This window comes from Heterodontus francisci, chromosome 10, assembly GCF_036365525.1.
Source record: "Heterodontus francisci isolate sHetFra1 chromosome 10, sHetFra1.hap1, whole genome shotgun sequence".
In the NCBI taxonomy this organism is placed as follows: domain Eukaryota; kingdom Metazoa; phylum Chordata; class Chondrichthyes; order Heterodontiformes; family Heterodontidae; genus Heterodontus; species Heterodontus francisci.
The window spans coordinates 99,042,023-99,057,161 of NC_090380.1; the positions used below are offsets into that span (position 1 = coordinate 99,042,023).

The window sequence follows — 15,139 nt, forward strand, 5'->3', positions numbered from 1 at the left end:
TTAGCCACTTGTCATGCAGACCCCCACCTGCCAAGAATGAGGCATATTAATTTTGTCATATGAACATTGCTTTTAAACTGTTGCTGGAGTGAAGAAATGACTTGTTAAAGGGATCACCAGACCTTTGACTGGAGGACATTTGCATACTAAGAGATGATGCTTATGGAGACAAAGAACTACTCACTGATCCAACTAATCCAAATGGATTTTGATCACCAGAAACTGAAGGTGTAAGGAAACACATACAATCCAGAGACAGGACTGGTTAAACCAGCTGGTCACATGCCTAACCGGCTGGTCCAGGCTTTTGAATGAGAAAAGAAGAGAAGGCAGTTTGCAACTGAAGCTGGAACAAGGAAGCCTCTCTCCTGGCTGTCTCTCTCTCTCGCTTTCTCCCAAGCCACCGGACCCACGGAAGACACATAAACCTCAAGAGAGAAAAGACTCTGACATCAAAACAAGTCAAAGCGTGCAGTGGACCCCAGTGAATTGCAGGACCTACCGGCAACCAAAGACTCCACATTGAACATAAAAGACTGTAACTATAATCCTGATAGTGCCTCAAACTTTTTCCCTTTATTCTTTTCTACTTTTTCTGTCTCTATCTGCGTGTGTTCATCCTAGCACGCTAGCGTGGTCGCGTCGCATATTCGTAGTTGTTAACTGGATTCGAGTTGAAGATTAATAAAATTCTACCTTTGTTGTTTAAATCTAAGGAAACCTGTCTGATTTCTTTGCCTTACAATTGGTGCAGTGAACAAGGATTCACCGAGGGGGAGCTAAAACCACGATGTTTTCAAATTAAACCCTGTTACGGTTAAACCAGGCAAAGGCTGAGTGGGAACCCGTAGACCCTTTCTCACCTGGTTGTAACACATTCCTACCTGTCCTGCCACCTTCAGGGAGCTGTGGACATGCACTCCAAGGTCTCTCATTTCTTCTACTGCTCTCAACATCCTCCCTTTTTATTGTGTATTCCCTTGCCTTGTTTGTGCTCCCCAAACGCATTACCTCACACTTCTCTGGATTGAATTCCATTTGCCATTTTTCCGTCCACTCAACCAAACCATTGATTTCATTCTGGAGTCTACAGCTATCCTCTTCACTATCAACTACACGGCCAATGTTTGTGTCATCAGCAAATTTCCCAATCATGCCTCTCACATTTAAGTCCAAATCATTTATACCACAAACAGCAAGGGACCCAACACTGAACCATGTGGAATGCCACTGGAAACCACTTTCCATTCGCAAAAACATTCATTGACCACGACCCTTTGTTTCCTGTCACTGAGGCAATTTTGGATCCAACTTGCCACTTTCTGGGGCAGGATGTCAGAAATGCTCCATCCATCAATATTGGCGACCACGCTCTGGAAGTGGTTCAAGAGTTCACCTACCTAGGCTCAACTATCACCAGTAACCTGTCTCTAGATGCAGAAATCAACAAGCGCATGGGTAAGGCTTCCACTGCTATGTTCAGACTGGCCAAGAGAGTGTGGGAAAATGGCGTACTGACACGGAACACAAAAGTCCGAGTGTATCAGGCCTGTGTCCTCAGTACCTTGCTCTACGGCAGCGAGGCCTGGACAACGTATGCCAGCCAAGAGCGACGTCTCAATTCATTCCATCTTCGCTGCCTTCGGAGAATACTTGGCATCAGGTGGCAGGACTATATCTCCAACACAGAAGTCCTTGAAGCGGCCAACACCCCCAGCTTATACACACTACTGAGTCAGCGGCGCTTGAGATGGCTTGGCCATGTGAGCCGCATGGAAGATGGCAGGATCCCCAAAGACACATTGTACAGCGAGCTCGCCACTGGTATCAGACCCACCGGCCGTCCATGTCTCCGTTATAAAGACGTCTGCAAACGCGACATGAAATCGTGTGACATTGATCACAAGTCGTGGGAGTCAGTTGCCAGCATTCGCCAGAGCTGGCGGGCAGCCATAAAGACAGGGCTAAATTGTGGCGAGTCGAAGAGACTTAGTAGTTGGCAGGAAAAAAGACAGAGGCGCAAGGGGAGAGCCAACTGTGCAACAGCCCCAACAAACAAATTTCTCTGCAGCACCTGTGGAAGAGCCTGTCACTCCAGAATTGGCCTTTATAGCCACTCCAGGCGCTGCTTCACAAACCACTGACCACCTCCAGGCGCGTATCCATTGTCTCTCGAGATAAGGAGGCCCAAAAGAAAAAGAAGAACATGGGCTTTCATTTTTCTGACCATTCTGCCATGTGGTACCTTGTCAAATGCCTTACTAAAATCCATGTAGACCACATCCACTGCACTACCCTCATCAATCCTCCTTGCTACTTCCTCAAAAAATTCAATCAAGTTAGTAAGACCTGACCTTCCCTTAACAAATCCATGCTGACTATACCTGATTAATCCGTGCCTTTTTTTTGGAGAAGTCCATCTCTACTATGAGTGCCAAGATGTCTCAGGCATTTGCGCTGATGTCCACTGCCATGGAATGAGTGATCACTTGCATGGAGAACTGACTGCATGCTAGTCCTCACAATGGCCTGCACATTCAGTTTGCCACTTAAAATAGGATGGAGGTGTCTTGCATTGGCTATTCAGCGCCTCATTGCAGGGTAATGCAGATGGGCCTTGAAAGAAAATATGAAGGGCCCAGGAAGTGGGACTCTGTTCAAGGGGCTCCCACTTCTCATTTTTTGTGCCACCCACCCCTCTCAGTCAGAACCCGACATGCTGCCTCCAGGACCAAGACTGCCCCTGCAGAGGTACAGATAGGGCAGTCTTTGGCTGGGCCCTCATGGGCCCCAAAACCCAGAGGATGTCCGCAAAAGGTATCTCAGCTGTCAGAGTAGGAGAACGAGCAGCTCTGCTGAATCCACAGGGCTAGCATCACGTAGGTGTAACAGGAAAAGGATGACTTCTTAGTTATAAAAAGGGGATTCAACTGGGTGTTTATAAGAATATCACTGTCTTAATGTATTTGAAAAATATTAATGAATCATGCACTTTATTTCAAGTTTCCATTGTCCAGTCATCTCCATTTTTGCCTCCCGCCTTCCAAATGGACATTAGCCTTGAGGAGAATGACACGACCAGACTAGAAGATGAGCAAAGGGTGTGAATCAGATGGAGGGATTATTGACTGTGGGAATGATTTGTGTTGGGGGGGGGGGGGGGCGGCGGTGGTGGGAGGAATGCAGTGGGTTCAGCATTAGTGTTCCATTTGGTTCCACACACTCAGGTTATCTGGACCAACCCTGGATGAGTCTGTCGCAGATTGGAGAGAGGCTGCAGGCACCCTGCACACATGAGGCTCCTCCTCATCCTGCTGCTCCTCCTGAGATGCAATGGAGTCATCACCTTCCTCCTCCTGAAGCTCCAGACTTCTTTGAAGCACTACGTTATGCAAGGCATAACAAACCACTACTATTCTGGACACCCTTGCTGGTACATGCTGAAGAGCACCCCAAGATCTGTACAGGCACCTGAATTGCATCTTCAACAAACCAATGGCTTGAGCAATGACCACTCTTGTGCTCATGTGGCTCCAGTTGTACCTTTCCTCTGCATCAGTGGTAGGCCTCCTCACAGGTGTCATCAGCTATGTCCTTAGAGGGTAGGCTTGTCTCCAAGCAGCCCCATCCATTAACTCTGTTTGGAGGTGCAAAGACCTGCAGGAGATGTGACTGGCACAGAATGAAGGTATAATGGCAGCTTCCAGGATATCTTGCATTGGCATGCATGAAAACCTTCTGGTGGTCACATACCAGCAGACAATGATCCCTTTCAACTGACAAATACTGTTGGTTAATCTGAGGGGACAATGATTACCACATGTTATGCAGTCTATGACACCCTGTACCTGTGGGAATCCAGCCATGGCAGCAAATGCAAGAGCCCTTTGGTTCAAACTAGCCTCAAGAGTAGCAAAATGATCCTGGCAAACATGACATTGGTCACCTAGGAGAAGCTCTTGTGCACAGCAGACTGTGAGATTCTGCAGACATCACCAGCAGATTCCTGTAAAAAGCCTAAAGCAACTAAGTTCAGAGCTTTGGTGGTCACTGGCAATGCCGGTCACCATGCTCACTTGGTGGGTCTTGTTCTAGAAGGCTGCAGATGCCACCAATAACAACCAGTTGTGAAAGTCTGTGCCTCCTGAGACCCTGTTGCTCAGTCATGTTGAAAGAGCTGATCCTCTGACTGTATACTCTGTATTGCGTCTATCACCTCCTCCGAGCTGGAGCTGTGTCCATTCTCTCTGTCCTGCGGAGTGGCATGTGGCTGAGGAGAAGGCAGCTATTGCTGTTGATCCTGGTGTTGCTGCACGAAGGCTGACAGCAAGGAAGTGCAGATCATGGTGAGTAAAGGGCAAAATAACAGAAATAACTTCCAAAATGTTGAAAATCACCTCTAAAGCAGTGAAACACACACTCAGAACAAGTCCTGTCTTTCACTTAGGCAGGGAAGCAGATGCCCTGTTCCAGCAATCAATCCCCACTGTGCTCTCGCCCTGTTGATCCTAACGAGTTTCACAGTTCAGGAAACCCTCGTGCTGACTGTTAAAAAGCCAGAACACTGGGTTAAATTTTCATTTAATTGCCTGTTTATTTAAATATCAGCCCCTCCATCCTTATGGGAGTTTCCCATGTGCACCAGTTGAAGGCAGAAGTTGGTAGGATCATGTCAGGTTTGCCACACGCCAGCATTTTTTGAGGTTTTAACACCCTTGTTGCATGTTAAAATTCTGCCCAATGTGATCCTCCACCTGCGCCTGATTTGAGGCTGGTTGCAGGCTCTGGTCGCCAGGTGGCGCTGCGGAACACTTTTTGAATCCTGAAGAGGAACTCTGTCAGCCATCTTGAATTCTCTTCCTCCCAAGTTTAAAAAAAAGGGATTTGTTACTATCTTTTAAATTAAGACAACAATTACACCTTCTGGCTTTCGAAAGACACCAGCTGTAATAAAGCTTACTTAATCAACCGGATGACACTTCTTCCAAAGACAGCGTTAGCCTCAGACACACGAGCGACGCGCTCTTTAATGCATCCCCGGCTTGGCAGCTGTCTAAATTGAATTGTAGTACGCAATAAATACGAAAATAAAATTCCGCCACGGCTCAAATGATTGAAAGTACTCTTAGAAAGGAATATATTAAGGATGCACTGATGAAATAAACTCTCGCAAAAACCTCCAAATGAGCAGTTCGCTACCCGCCAGCAGGCCGGAGCTTCAGCCTTGCTGAATAGCGACATCCTCTACTGCTGGTGGCGCTGTGGGGTAACTGCATGCTTTTCTGGCGCCGGGAGCGGCCCATCCTGGCGCTGGAGGAGACCAGAACCTTGTTGGTAATGATGAGCGCGGGGTGGGGGAAGTTGCCTAGGAAGCGCGCGCGGGAAAAGAACTTGTTGCAGAAATTGGAACGTTGACCTGGGCAAGGTATTGTTCTGGGATGTTGCTATACTAACATCACATTGCCGGGCTCCAGCCCTGGCCACACACCTTCTGCACGTAAAGATTCATCTTTAAGTTTAATTATTATTTTGAAACAGTCACTTGCTTATGTTGGGATGGAGCTAACAGCGAGCAGCAAAGCTTTTGGACTCTCTTGTCATTCAATGTACCGAGGCGGTGCTGCAGTTTATCAGGGCTTGGATTTTTTAAAAAAAGTTTTCTTTGTTAAATACAACCATTTTTTCCCCCTCAATCATTTACTAACAGTTTGTAGTAAGGTCTGCCCTAACTTTTTTTTTAAATACCAAATGTTTATATAACTGCTATTCTGGAGTGAACCCTCTTTGTTAACATAAAACTGTATTCCAGTTTTATTTTGCGAATGGGCTTTATAGAATTCTTGGAAAGTTTTGCTTGTATCAAACTTTTTTTCTCCAGTTGTTTGGAATAAGTTAATGAGATGGTCGCTATTGCTAGTATACTGTCAACTTCTGACTTGTATGAACAGTCGTTTTCCCCCCTCCCCCGCCCAAACAGGCCTTATCGTTTGCAGATATGTGAGAAAATGTTCTTGTGCCATTGAGAATTTTGGTCTGAAAATTGAGTGACAGGAATATTGTTAATTGAAAGGCTACACACTGAATATTAACAACCCTGTAAAGATTGAGCAAAATGTAATTGAGAGTACTGTATGAAATACAAAGGCCAGTCAGCATCTAAACTGCTTACCATTTTGGCTGTAGTAATTTTAATTGTATATATTGAAATAATCATTTTTAAAGAGCCAAGGCTCATATGATTGGAAGAGCTCTTGGAAGGAATGGATTAAGGAAGCAGTCATGGTGTTGGGAATTAATGTGTTACTGAGTTCTATAGGACTGTAATAGAGCTGATTTTTTGAAATGGGCACTCCTCCCAGGAGTACGTGAGCACAATGTCCTGATGGTGAGACTTCATGCAGCGAGAGGGAAAGTCTTCTTTAAAGGTTCTGACTTGTAGACCAGTGAGAGTATCTTATAAGAAATAATTCACTCAGGTTAAGCAAACTGTAATGGTCTGCTGTTTGCCAGTTTTGATAAATTCACCTTCACATTTGGTGTTGGTGAGGGAGGTGACTGGAGGATGACATGAGGATCTCATAATGTGGTGGAAGGTAATCTGTCAAATCAGGGTGCTGCTTCCCACGTCAACGCTCAATTGCTGAAAGTTTAAACAATGCATAAGAAATACAAAAATGATGAGTGAAACTGTTGTCATCCCAACTGTATTAAACCCAAAGTATAGCTATTAGAGTGTAAATGCAAAAAGCAACTTACTGCAGATGTTGCACATCTGAAATAGAGTAAGTACTGGAAATATTCGGCAGGTCGGGCAGTATCTGCAGAGAGGAAGGTAGGGTTAATATTTCAGCCCAGTGGCCTTTGAGTGTTCCCAGTATTTTCTGTTTTAATTTCATACTATAACCGCCTTTTTATCTACAAGGTTTGGTGCAATACTGACACTCGGCAGTCACGAAATCACCAGAATTCCAAAATTTACGTAAAACTTATTCAGTGTTTGCAAATACAATATGTTGCGGAAAACTTTGCGAAGAATGTAGAGCTGAGTAGAAAGGTCTTTACTCTGCACTTTGTGATGGAGCTGAGAGCACGATGCTGAGACAGAGAACGCTCTCCCTTGCCTAGTGTTGTTGCTTCTTAGCAGTGAGGACACAAAAAAAATGTCTAGCAGGTGGCTTTGCCGCTTCTGAAACCTCTGCAGGAATCTAAAAGCCTCTCAGCAGCTGATTTGGAGTTCAAAGGAAGCTCCCTCTTTCTGTTGTGTTAAAATGACCACTGAATTGTCACTTTTCTCTTTCCCCACCTTGGCATCCCCACCCTCATCCCCTCCATTGAGCAGCATGAAGTTTGTCACCTGTGAAATAGCATGGCATAACAAAGAGCCTGTATACAGTGTCGACTTTCAGCATGGACCAGATGGAAGGATTGATCGACTGGCCTCCGCAGGAGTAGACAGCGCAGTTCGGGTAAGAACTTTCAGGGCTTGGATTTTCAGAAGGTCAGGAAGCATCTGTCCCTTCAAAAACATTTATAAGTTGATGGTGGTTGGATCCATTTGCGATGCTGGGCTGTAATTGGATGGGTTTTGGATGTTGGACTGTCAGCATCCCCTTCGCTTCCGGCACCCCCCCCATCCCCCAAATTAAATGAAGACAAGATCGACACATTTAAAGAAAAAGAATGACAAATTCTTTTCCCCTCTCCTTGCTTCAAAATGCAGCCTGTATTAAAAGTTTAATCTGCAGCGTCACAATGGCATTTCTTTTTTTTTATTGATTCACAGTATGTGGGCGTCGCTGGCATGGCCAGTATTTATTGCCCACTCCTGTTACCCTTGAGAAGGTGGTGGTGAGCAGCCTTCTTGAACTGCGGTAGTCCATGTGGTGTATGTACACCCACAGTGCTGTTAGGGAAGGATTTCCAGGTTTTTGTCTCTGCGCCAGTAGTGAAGGTTATAGTTATATAGTTCCAAGTCAGGATAGTGTGTGGCTTGGAGGTGAACTTGCAGGTAGTGGTGTTCATGTGTATCTGCAGCCCTTGTCCTTCTAGGTGGTGGAGATACTGTCGAAGAAGCCTTGGTGCATTGCTGCAGTGTATCTTGTAGATGGTGCACACTGCTGCCACTGTGCATCGGTGGTGGAGGGACTGAATATTTAAGGTGGGGGATGTGGTGCTGATGAAGCGGGCTGCTTTGTCCTGGATGGTGTCGAACGTCTTGAGTGGTGTTGGAGTTGCACCCATCCAGGCAAGTGGTGAGTATTGCATCACACTCCTGACTTGTGTCTGGTAAGTAGTGGATAGGTTTTGGGGATTCAAGTGTGTCAGTCATTGCAGAATTCCCAACTTCTGACCTGCTCTTGTAGTCACAGTATTTATATGGCTGGTCTAATTAAGTTTCAGGTCATTGGTAACCCCCAGGATGTTGATGGTGGGGGATTCAGCGATGGTCATGCCGTAGAATGTCAAGCGGAGAAGGTTAGATTGTCTCTAGTTGGAGGTGGTCATTGTCTGGCAATTGCGAGACACGAATGTTATCCCAAGCCTGGCTCAGCCATTCCATGTGGCGTGAATCAAATTGACTGAAGACTGGCATCTGTGATACTGGGTCCTCAGGACGAGGCCGAGATGAATCATCCGCTCAGCACACCTGGCTGAAGATTGTTACAAATGCTTCAGTCTTGCTGTTTGCTTTCATGTGCTGGACTCTGCCTTTGCTAAGGATGGGAATGCTCATGGAGCCCCCTCCTCCCATTATTTGTTTCATTGTTCACCACTATTCATGACTGGATGTGGCAGGACTGCGGAGCTTTAATCTGATCCGTTAGTTATGGGATCAGTTAGCTCTGTCCACAGTATGCTTCCTCCACTTTTTAACATGCATGTTGTAGATTTAGCAGGTTGGCATCTCATTTTGAGGTATACCTGTTGCTGCTTTTGGTTGAACCAGGGTAAGTTCCCTGGCTTGATGGTAATAGTAGAGTGAGGGATATGCTGGGCCAGGAGGTTAAATATTGTGATGGAATACAATTCTGCTGCTGCTGATGAGCTTAAGCCCCTCATGAATGCCCATTGTTGAGCAACTGGATCTGTTCTGAATCTATCCAATTCATTGTGTTGCGTGGCTCTACCAATAGAGGATGTCCTCAATGTGAAGATGGGACGTCATCTCCCCAAGTGCGGTGGTCAGTCCTACCAATACTGACTTGTGCAGATGCTTGTCCGACAGGTAGATTGTTGAGGACGAGGTCAAGTAGGTTTTTCCCTGAAGATCTCGCCCTCTTGTTTGTTCTCTCACCACCTGCTGCAGGGCCAGTCTGACAGCTGTATCCTTAAGTACTCTGCCAGTCTGGGCAGCAGAGCTGCTACTTAGTCACTCTTGTTCCCCCAGACAGAGTACATTCTGTGCCATTGCTACCCAAGTGGCATTCAACATAGAGGAATACTGATTCATTGGTAAGGGAGGGCAGTAGGTGGCAGGAGGTTTTCTTGCCCATGTTTGATCTGATGACATGAGACCTCATGGGGTCTGGAGTTGATGTTGAGGACTCCCACGGTCGCTCCCTCCCTCCCGTATACCACTGTGCCGCCACCTCTGGTGCGTCTGTCCTGGTGGGGCAGGACATACCCAGGGACGGTGATGGAGGAGTCTGAGACATTGGCTGAAGATAATGATTCTGAGAGTATGACTATGTCAGGATGTTGCTTAACTAGTCTGTGTGGCAACTCTCCTAATTTTGGCACAAGTCCCTAGATGCCAGTGAGGAGGACTTTACAGGAGTCAGAGCATAGTGTGCCTTTGCTGAGTCTGAATCTGGTGACTAGGTCGATGACGGGTGGTCCTTTTGGCTTTCTTGTATTTTTTTGTATGATTCATTATAACTGAGTGGCTTGCTAGGTCATTTCGAGGCAGCTAAAGGTCAACCCCATTTCTGTGGGTCTGAAGTAACACATCGTCCAGGTATGAAAAGCAGGTTCCCTTCCCTGAAGGACAATAATGAACCAGTTAGGTTTTTAACAACATTCCGATAGCTTCATGGTCACCATAACTGATACTATTTTTTTATTCCAGATTTAGTTAATAAACAGAACAGAAATTCACCAGCTGCTGTGATGGGATTTAAACTCGCGTCTCCGGATTATTAATCCAGAGATTAACTGGATTACTAGTCCAGTAACATAACCAATATGCTGCCATACCCAGTATCGTGCTGACACTAACTACTTGAAATTTTAATTATTTTAATACTATGATTCAGCTTTATCTGAAACTGTTGGTAGGTTAGCTAGTGTGTGTTGAAGACGACTTTAATCGCCTGTCTAATGATCCAGCTAGCTTGGTGTTGAGGCTTTCCAATGGTGCAGGCCCATTGCTTTCCTGCTCTAAGGTGTTGACTTGATGGGCTACTGGTCCATAAACAGAAGCAACCTCTAATCTCTGCTCGAGTTGCTATAACTTATCCTTGACGGTTGGCATTGCCAAGATAATTGACTGGGACATCACAGTCTGAGTCCACTGAGTGCCCTCAATGTCCACATGCATGCACTTTACAGCAGGACGACTGGTTAGTAGTGGGAGCCTTGGCAGGTTTCCCCCCCACTCTGACCCAGGGATGTGGCAGCACACTGCAATGACCTGGTTGAGGTCAGCCAATTTAACACAGCTCGGGGTTTTAACCCAAGACCCTCCTGGTCTGGGTGGCTCTGATGCTCACTGGAAAAACTTGCTCAGTATTCAGGGACCTTCAGCTGTTTCTAATAACATCATTTTCTTGCAGATATGGAAGGCGGACAAAGGCCAGGATGGGAAAGCAGTTGTCGATATTTTATCCAACCTAATACGTCACACAAAGGCAGTGAATGTTGTACGTTTCTCCCCAAACGGTGAGATTCTTGCATCAGGAGGAGATGGTAAGTGAAACTTCTGGATCAAGTGAGTGTTAAAAATGTGTATCTGGAACTGATGAAATTAGAAAGCCTGACTAAACCAATAATGCCAAGACGAACCATTTATTGTGGCAATAATTTATTCCAGCATCTGCAATATTTTGCTTTTATTTATTGTGGCTGTTTGGCCATTAAAGGTGATCGTGGGCACTTGTGACTGCTGATTCCCTGGGGACTGGGCTATATGTCTCCCATACCTGTGTGCAGCCAGAGTCCTCCTATAGTACCTCATGAATGTTCTGGTTGTTGGACTACGTTGCAGTAGGGCTGACACCTACAAGAATCCTTTTGGCCTCAGTTATGGTTAGAGAACAGAAACATTTACTCAGAGATTGCTCAATGTTGCAGAGCGTGAGGATCCAACCAGGCGATTTTGGGAAGGAACTCTGGCCATTATTCCTCGCCCGCAAGGGCCAGGAATGCCGAGGCCAAATTGCTGTACACTCCCAGTGTTGCACCGGGTGAGTTATTGGTGACCTCACTTTAGATCAAGGAACGAAGCAGGGATGCTCCTGATTTGTGTTGCTCAGTGTAGTGGGATGTGGTGCGTTTACCCGGAGACTCATGGGAGGAGGGAGAAGATCGGAAAATGATTTCTAATCCTTTAAGTAAACCGGTTATGAATTAGTTGTCTAACTTTGTACTCGATATATTCACTGAGGTTATTAAAATGACTAAAATGATTTTTTGTGTTTAAAAATCCAAGTTTCATCCTTGTGCCACAGATGCTCTAATATTGTTGTGGAAACTGAATGACAACAAAGACGTCAAAGAGTCAGAGCAAAACCTGTTTGAAGAGGATACTCAGTTAAATAAGGAGAATTGGACAGTACTCAAAACATTACGGTAGGGAGAGATCTTGTATTATAATGCTGCCCTATAGGCCTTCGCCCTCTACTCAGTTTATAAAAATAAAGCCTTGTTTAGGAGCAGCAAATAAGGTATAACGAGGATGGATTAAAGTGCTGTCATTTTATGATAGAAATAGATTTTAATCAGTTTAAACAAAACATTTAGCACTGTCGCTCCTACATTTCTAAGCTTATTTTTTTCCCTAACCCACTTCCCGTTTTCTCCCCCTCAAAAAAAAAAAGGCACTAACTCTGGATTATGGTTCCACAAGTGCCAACAGGCTGCTCTCTCAAGTGGACCTAAACGATTCCAACATACTTTCGAAGAAGAGCAGGCGAGTTCTCCCCAGTGTCCTGGACAACATTTATCCCTCAAGCAACATCACTAAAACAGATTATCTTGTCAATATCACATTGCTCTTTGTGGGACCTCTCCCTGCACAACTAGGCTGCTGCAATTCCTTCAATGCATTTCATTGGCTGTAAAGCGCTTTGGGATGTCCTGGGCAAGGTGCTATATAAAATGAAAAATTTATTTATTTCTTTTTCCAATACCTGGCTCCCCTTCTGCAAGCTTCAGCAGTGAGTCACTGCGGAAAGTGTCGTAGCTAAATCTGATCCTGTAATCACCTGGCAGGCCACACACTTGCACTTCTACAGGAACTCGGTGCCATTGAATATTTTACAAGCTTCTGTGAGGTTCTCGACCATCATTCACCCAGTTTCTTTCTGAACTGTCTCCCTAATATTTCCTCCGACCAATAATCATAGAAATTTACAGCTCAGAAGCAGGACATTCGGCCCATTATGTCTGTGCCGGCTGAAAAGTATCTATCTGGCCTAATCCCACTTCCCAGCTCTTGGTCCATAGCCTTTTAGGTTATGGCACTTCAAGTGCACATAGAAGTATATCTTTACAGCACATGAGGAGAACATTAGGTCTGTGCTGGCTGTCCAAGAGCAACTCACCTAGTCCCATTCCCCTGGCTTTTCCCCATAGTCCTATAAAATTTTTTTCTCCAGATAATTTGGAGTACTGTGTGCAGTTCTGGTCGCCGCACTACAGGAAAGATGTGATTAAGCTCGAGAGGGTGCAGAAAAGATTCACAAGGATGTTGCCTGGTTTGGAGGGCTTCAGTTATAAAGAGAGATTGGATAGGCTGAGTCTGTTTTCCCTGGAGCGAAGGAGGCTGAGAGGGGACATGATAGAGGTATATAAAATTATGAGAGGCATAGATAGAGTAGATAGCCAGAGTCTGTTTCCCATGGTAGGGGTGATTTAAGGTGAGAGGGAGGAGGTTTAAAGGGGATCAAAGGGGTAAATATTTCACACAAAGAATAGTGGGTATCTGGAATGAACTGCCAGAGGAGGTGGTGGAGGCAGGAACAGTAGCAACATTTAAGAGGCGTCTGGACCTGTACTTGAATGAGCAAGGCATAGAGGGATATGGAATTAATGCAGGCAGGTGGGGTTAGTATAGATAGGCATTATGGTCGGCATGGATGCAGTGGGCTGAAGGACCTGTTTCTATGCTGTACGACTCTATGACGCTATAATGGCATTTCTTATGGTATGGGACTAAAACTGAACATAATATTCTAAGTATTGTCCAGTGGTACGTTGTAAAGGCTTGACATAACTTCTGTAGGCTTGTCTTCTAATATTCCAGCATTCAATTGGTTTAAAAAGAAGTTGCTTTGTCACATTGTCTGGACAGTAAAAGTGACCATTCATTATTTTCCTTCAAGCCTTCCTGTTCTAATTCAGTTCAACTCATTGCTTGCTTATATTGCCATGACTTTTGACGTGTGCACTACCTTTATAACTAGGCCACTTATGTGCGGTAGAACCTATAGGGTTTAAGCACTGACCTTTCTGGGGCACCGCCTAAATCACCCCCACCCTCTCTTTGGAAGCGCTGTGCTTTCTATTTGAAATGTTCTTAACCGGCCTCATTGTTTTAGATTCTTGGGCTTTTAGTTTAATCGAAGTCTTTCATGTGGAATGTTGTAAAAAGCTTTCTGAAAGACTAAATATGGGAACTGCCACCACATTTTGATCAGGCGCACATTCTAAGTTTTAAAATGAGTTAGCCTGACATTCGTGCATGAAGAAGCTTTTATATGTAGCTTTTGGGATTTTATTTTTATTTATACTGTTTACCTAAATATACTTCGTTTTGTGTGCTTTTCTTGTAGAGGACACATAGAGGACGTGTATGATATCTGCTGGACAACTGATGGGAATAACATGGTGTCTGGATCGGTTGATAACACTGCTATTATGTGGGATGTTAATAAAGGTGGATATGAACTAATGACATTTGTTCAACTGTAAATATTTTAAGAAAAAAGTGATTTGAGTTTTCCCCCTCCAACTTATCCTCTCTGTCTTGCACTAACTCCTCTGGGAGTTTTGGGAGACTATCTGATAACATGCTGAAGCTTCTGTTGATTCAGTTGCTGAGTTATATATGAACATAGTCAGTATTCCCTGGGAAGTGGTGACTCGCAGCTTGTTGCTCTCTTTGCGTATTATTGTTACTTATTCCCACCCCCTTCTCTGCAAGTGTTACATTTCCAGCACTTGTCGATCTCTGATCGAGACTGCCATTTTAATGCCAAATTGTGGATGGTTTTGCATTATTAATCCACCCAACGCAGCCTTTAGAAACTAAATTAAGATGACTACTGCCTTATTTCTTGTAGGACCCTTTATAGTTCTCTGAAGGTAGAGACGTTCACCTCTTCAGTTTTGCTGGATTCAAAGCCAGGCCCAAGGGATGACAAAGCGATGGTGTAGTTTTCTCTGCCAGGCATGAATCCATTCATTTCTTTGTTTTTGTTTCCCTGTAACAGTGATACTTTCTGACCACAAGGCTGTGATTATGAGCTGGCTGTGTGAAGTTTTGTATGTGGCATCTTGGGTATAACGTGCTGAAGCTCTGACAGGCTATGCTCCCCATTTCCCTAATGTGCACAGAAATGTATCTCTGGTTTGAAAATGTATGCGAATCAGTGCATAAGTGCTGTGTATTAATCCTAAAACTCTACTTGAATGTTTACTGTTGGAGATTAGTAGATATATTATACTACACGTGCACTGAATTGTTAACTTGCATTCCAAATGTGTTCATTTTTTCAGGGGCAAAGTTGTCAATTTTTAATGAACACAAGAGCTATGTGCAAGGCGTCACTTGGGATCCTCTGGGGCAATACATTGCTACACTTAGTTGTGACCGGTAAGTTGGCTGGGATTTTCCCTATTCTTCCTCTTCCAGACAAATTCCTGATAATTCTTACAGTAGATTCTGGAGTTTACCTGGCTTTAAAAAAAAAATGTG

General features: G+C 44.7%; 1 protein-coding gene across 2 annotated transcripts in view; it reads left to right on the forward strand.

The window, feature by feature from the left end:
- Positions 1–5,335: 5,335 nt before the first annotated feature.
- The window catches only part of chaf1b (chromatin assembly factor 1, subunit B), a 38,337-nt gene continuing 28,533 nt past the window's right edge, over positions 5,336–15,139 (forward strand). Inside the window, exons 1-6 of one of the 2 annotated variants that reach the window (XM_068041148.1) lie at positions 5,336–5,425; positions 7,340–7,466; positions 10,776–10,908; positions 11,670–11,790; positions 13,995–14,098; positions 14,941–15,037. In XM_068041148.1, the coding sequence (XP_067897249.1) occupies positions 7,341–7,466; positions 10,776–10,908; positions 11,670–11,790; positions 13,995–14,098; positions 14,941–15,037 (581 nt within the window). In that variant the 5' untranslated portion in view covers positions 5,336–5,425; position 7,340. Of the gene's footprint in view, positions 5,498–7,339; positions 7,467–10,775; positions 10,909–11,669; positions 11,791–13,994; positions 14,099–14,940; positions 15,038–15,139 lie in introns of both variants that reach the window. The other variant, XM_068041149.1, reaches the window with a different exon arrangement.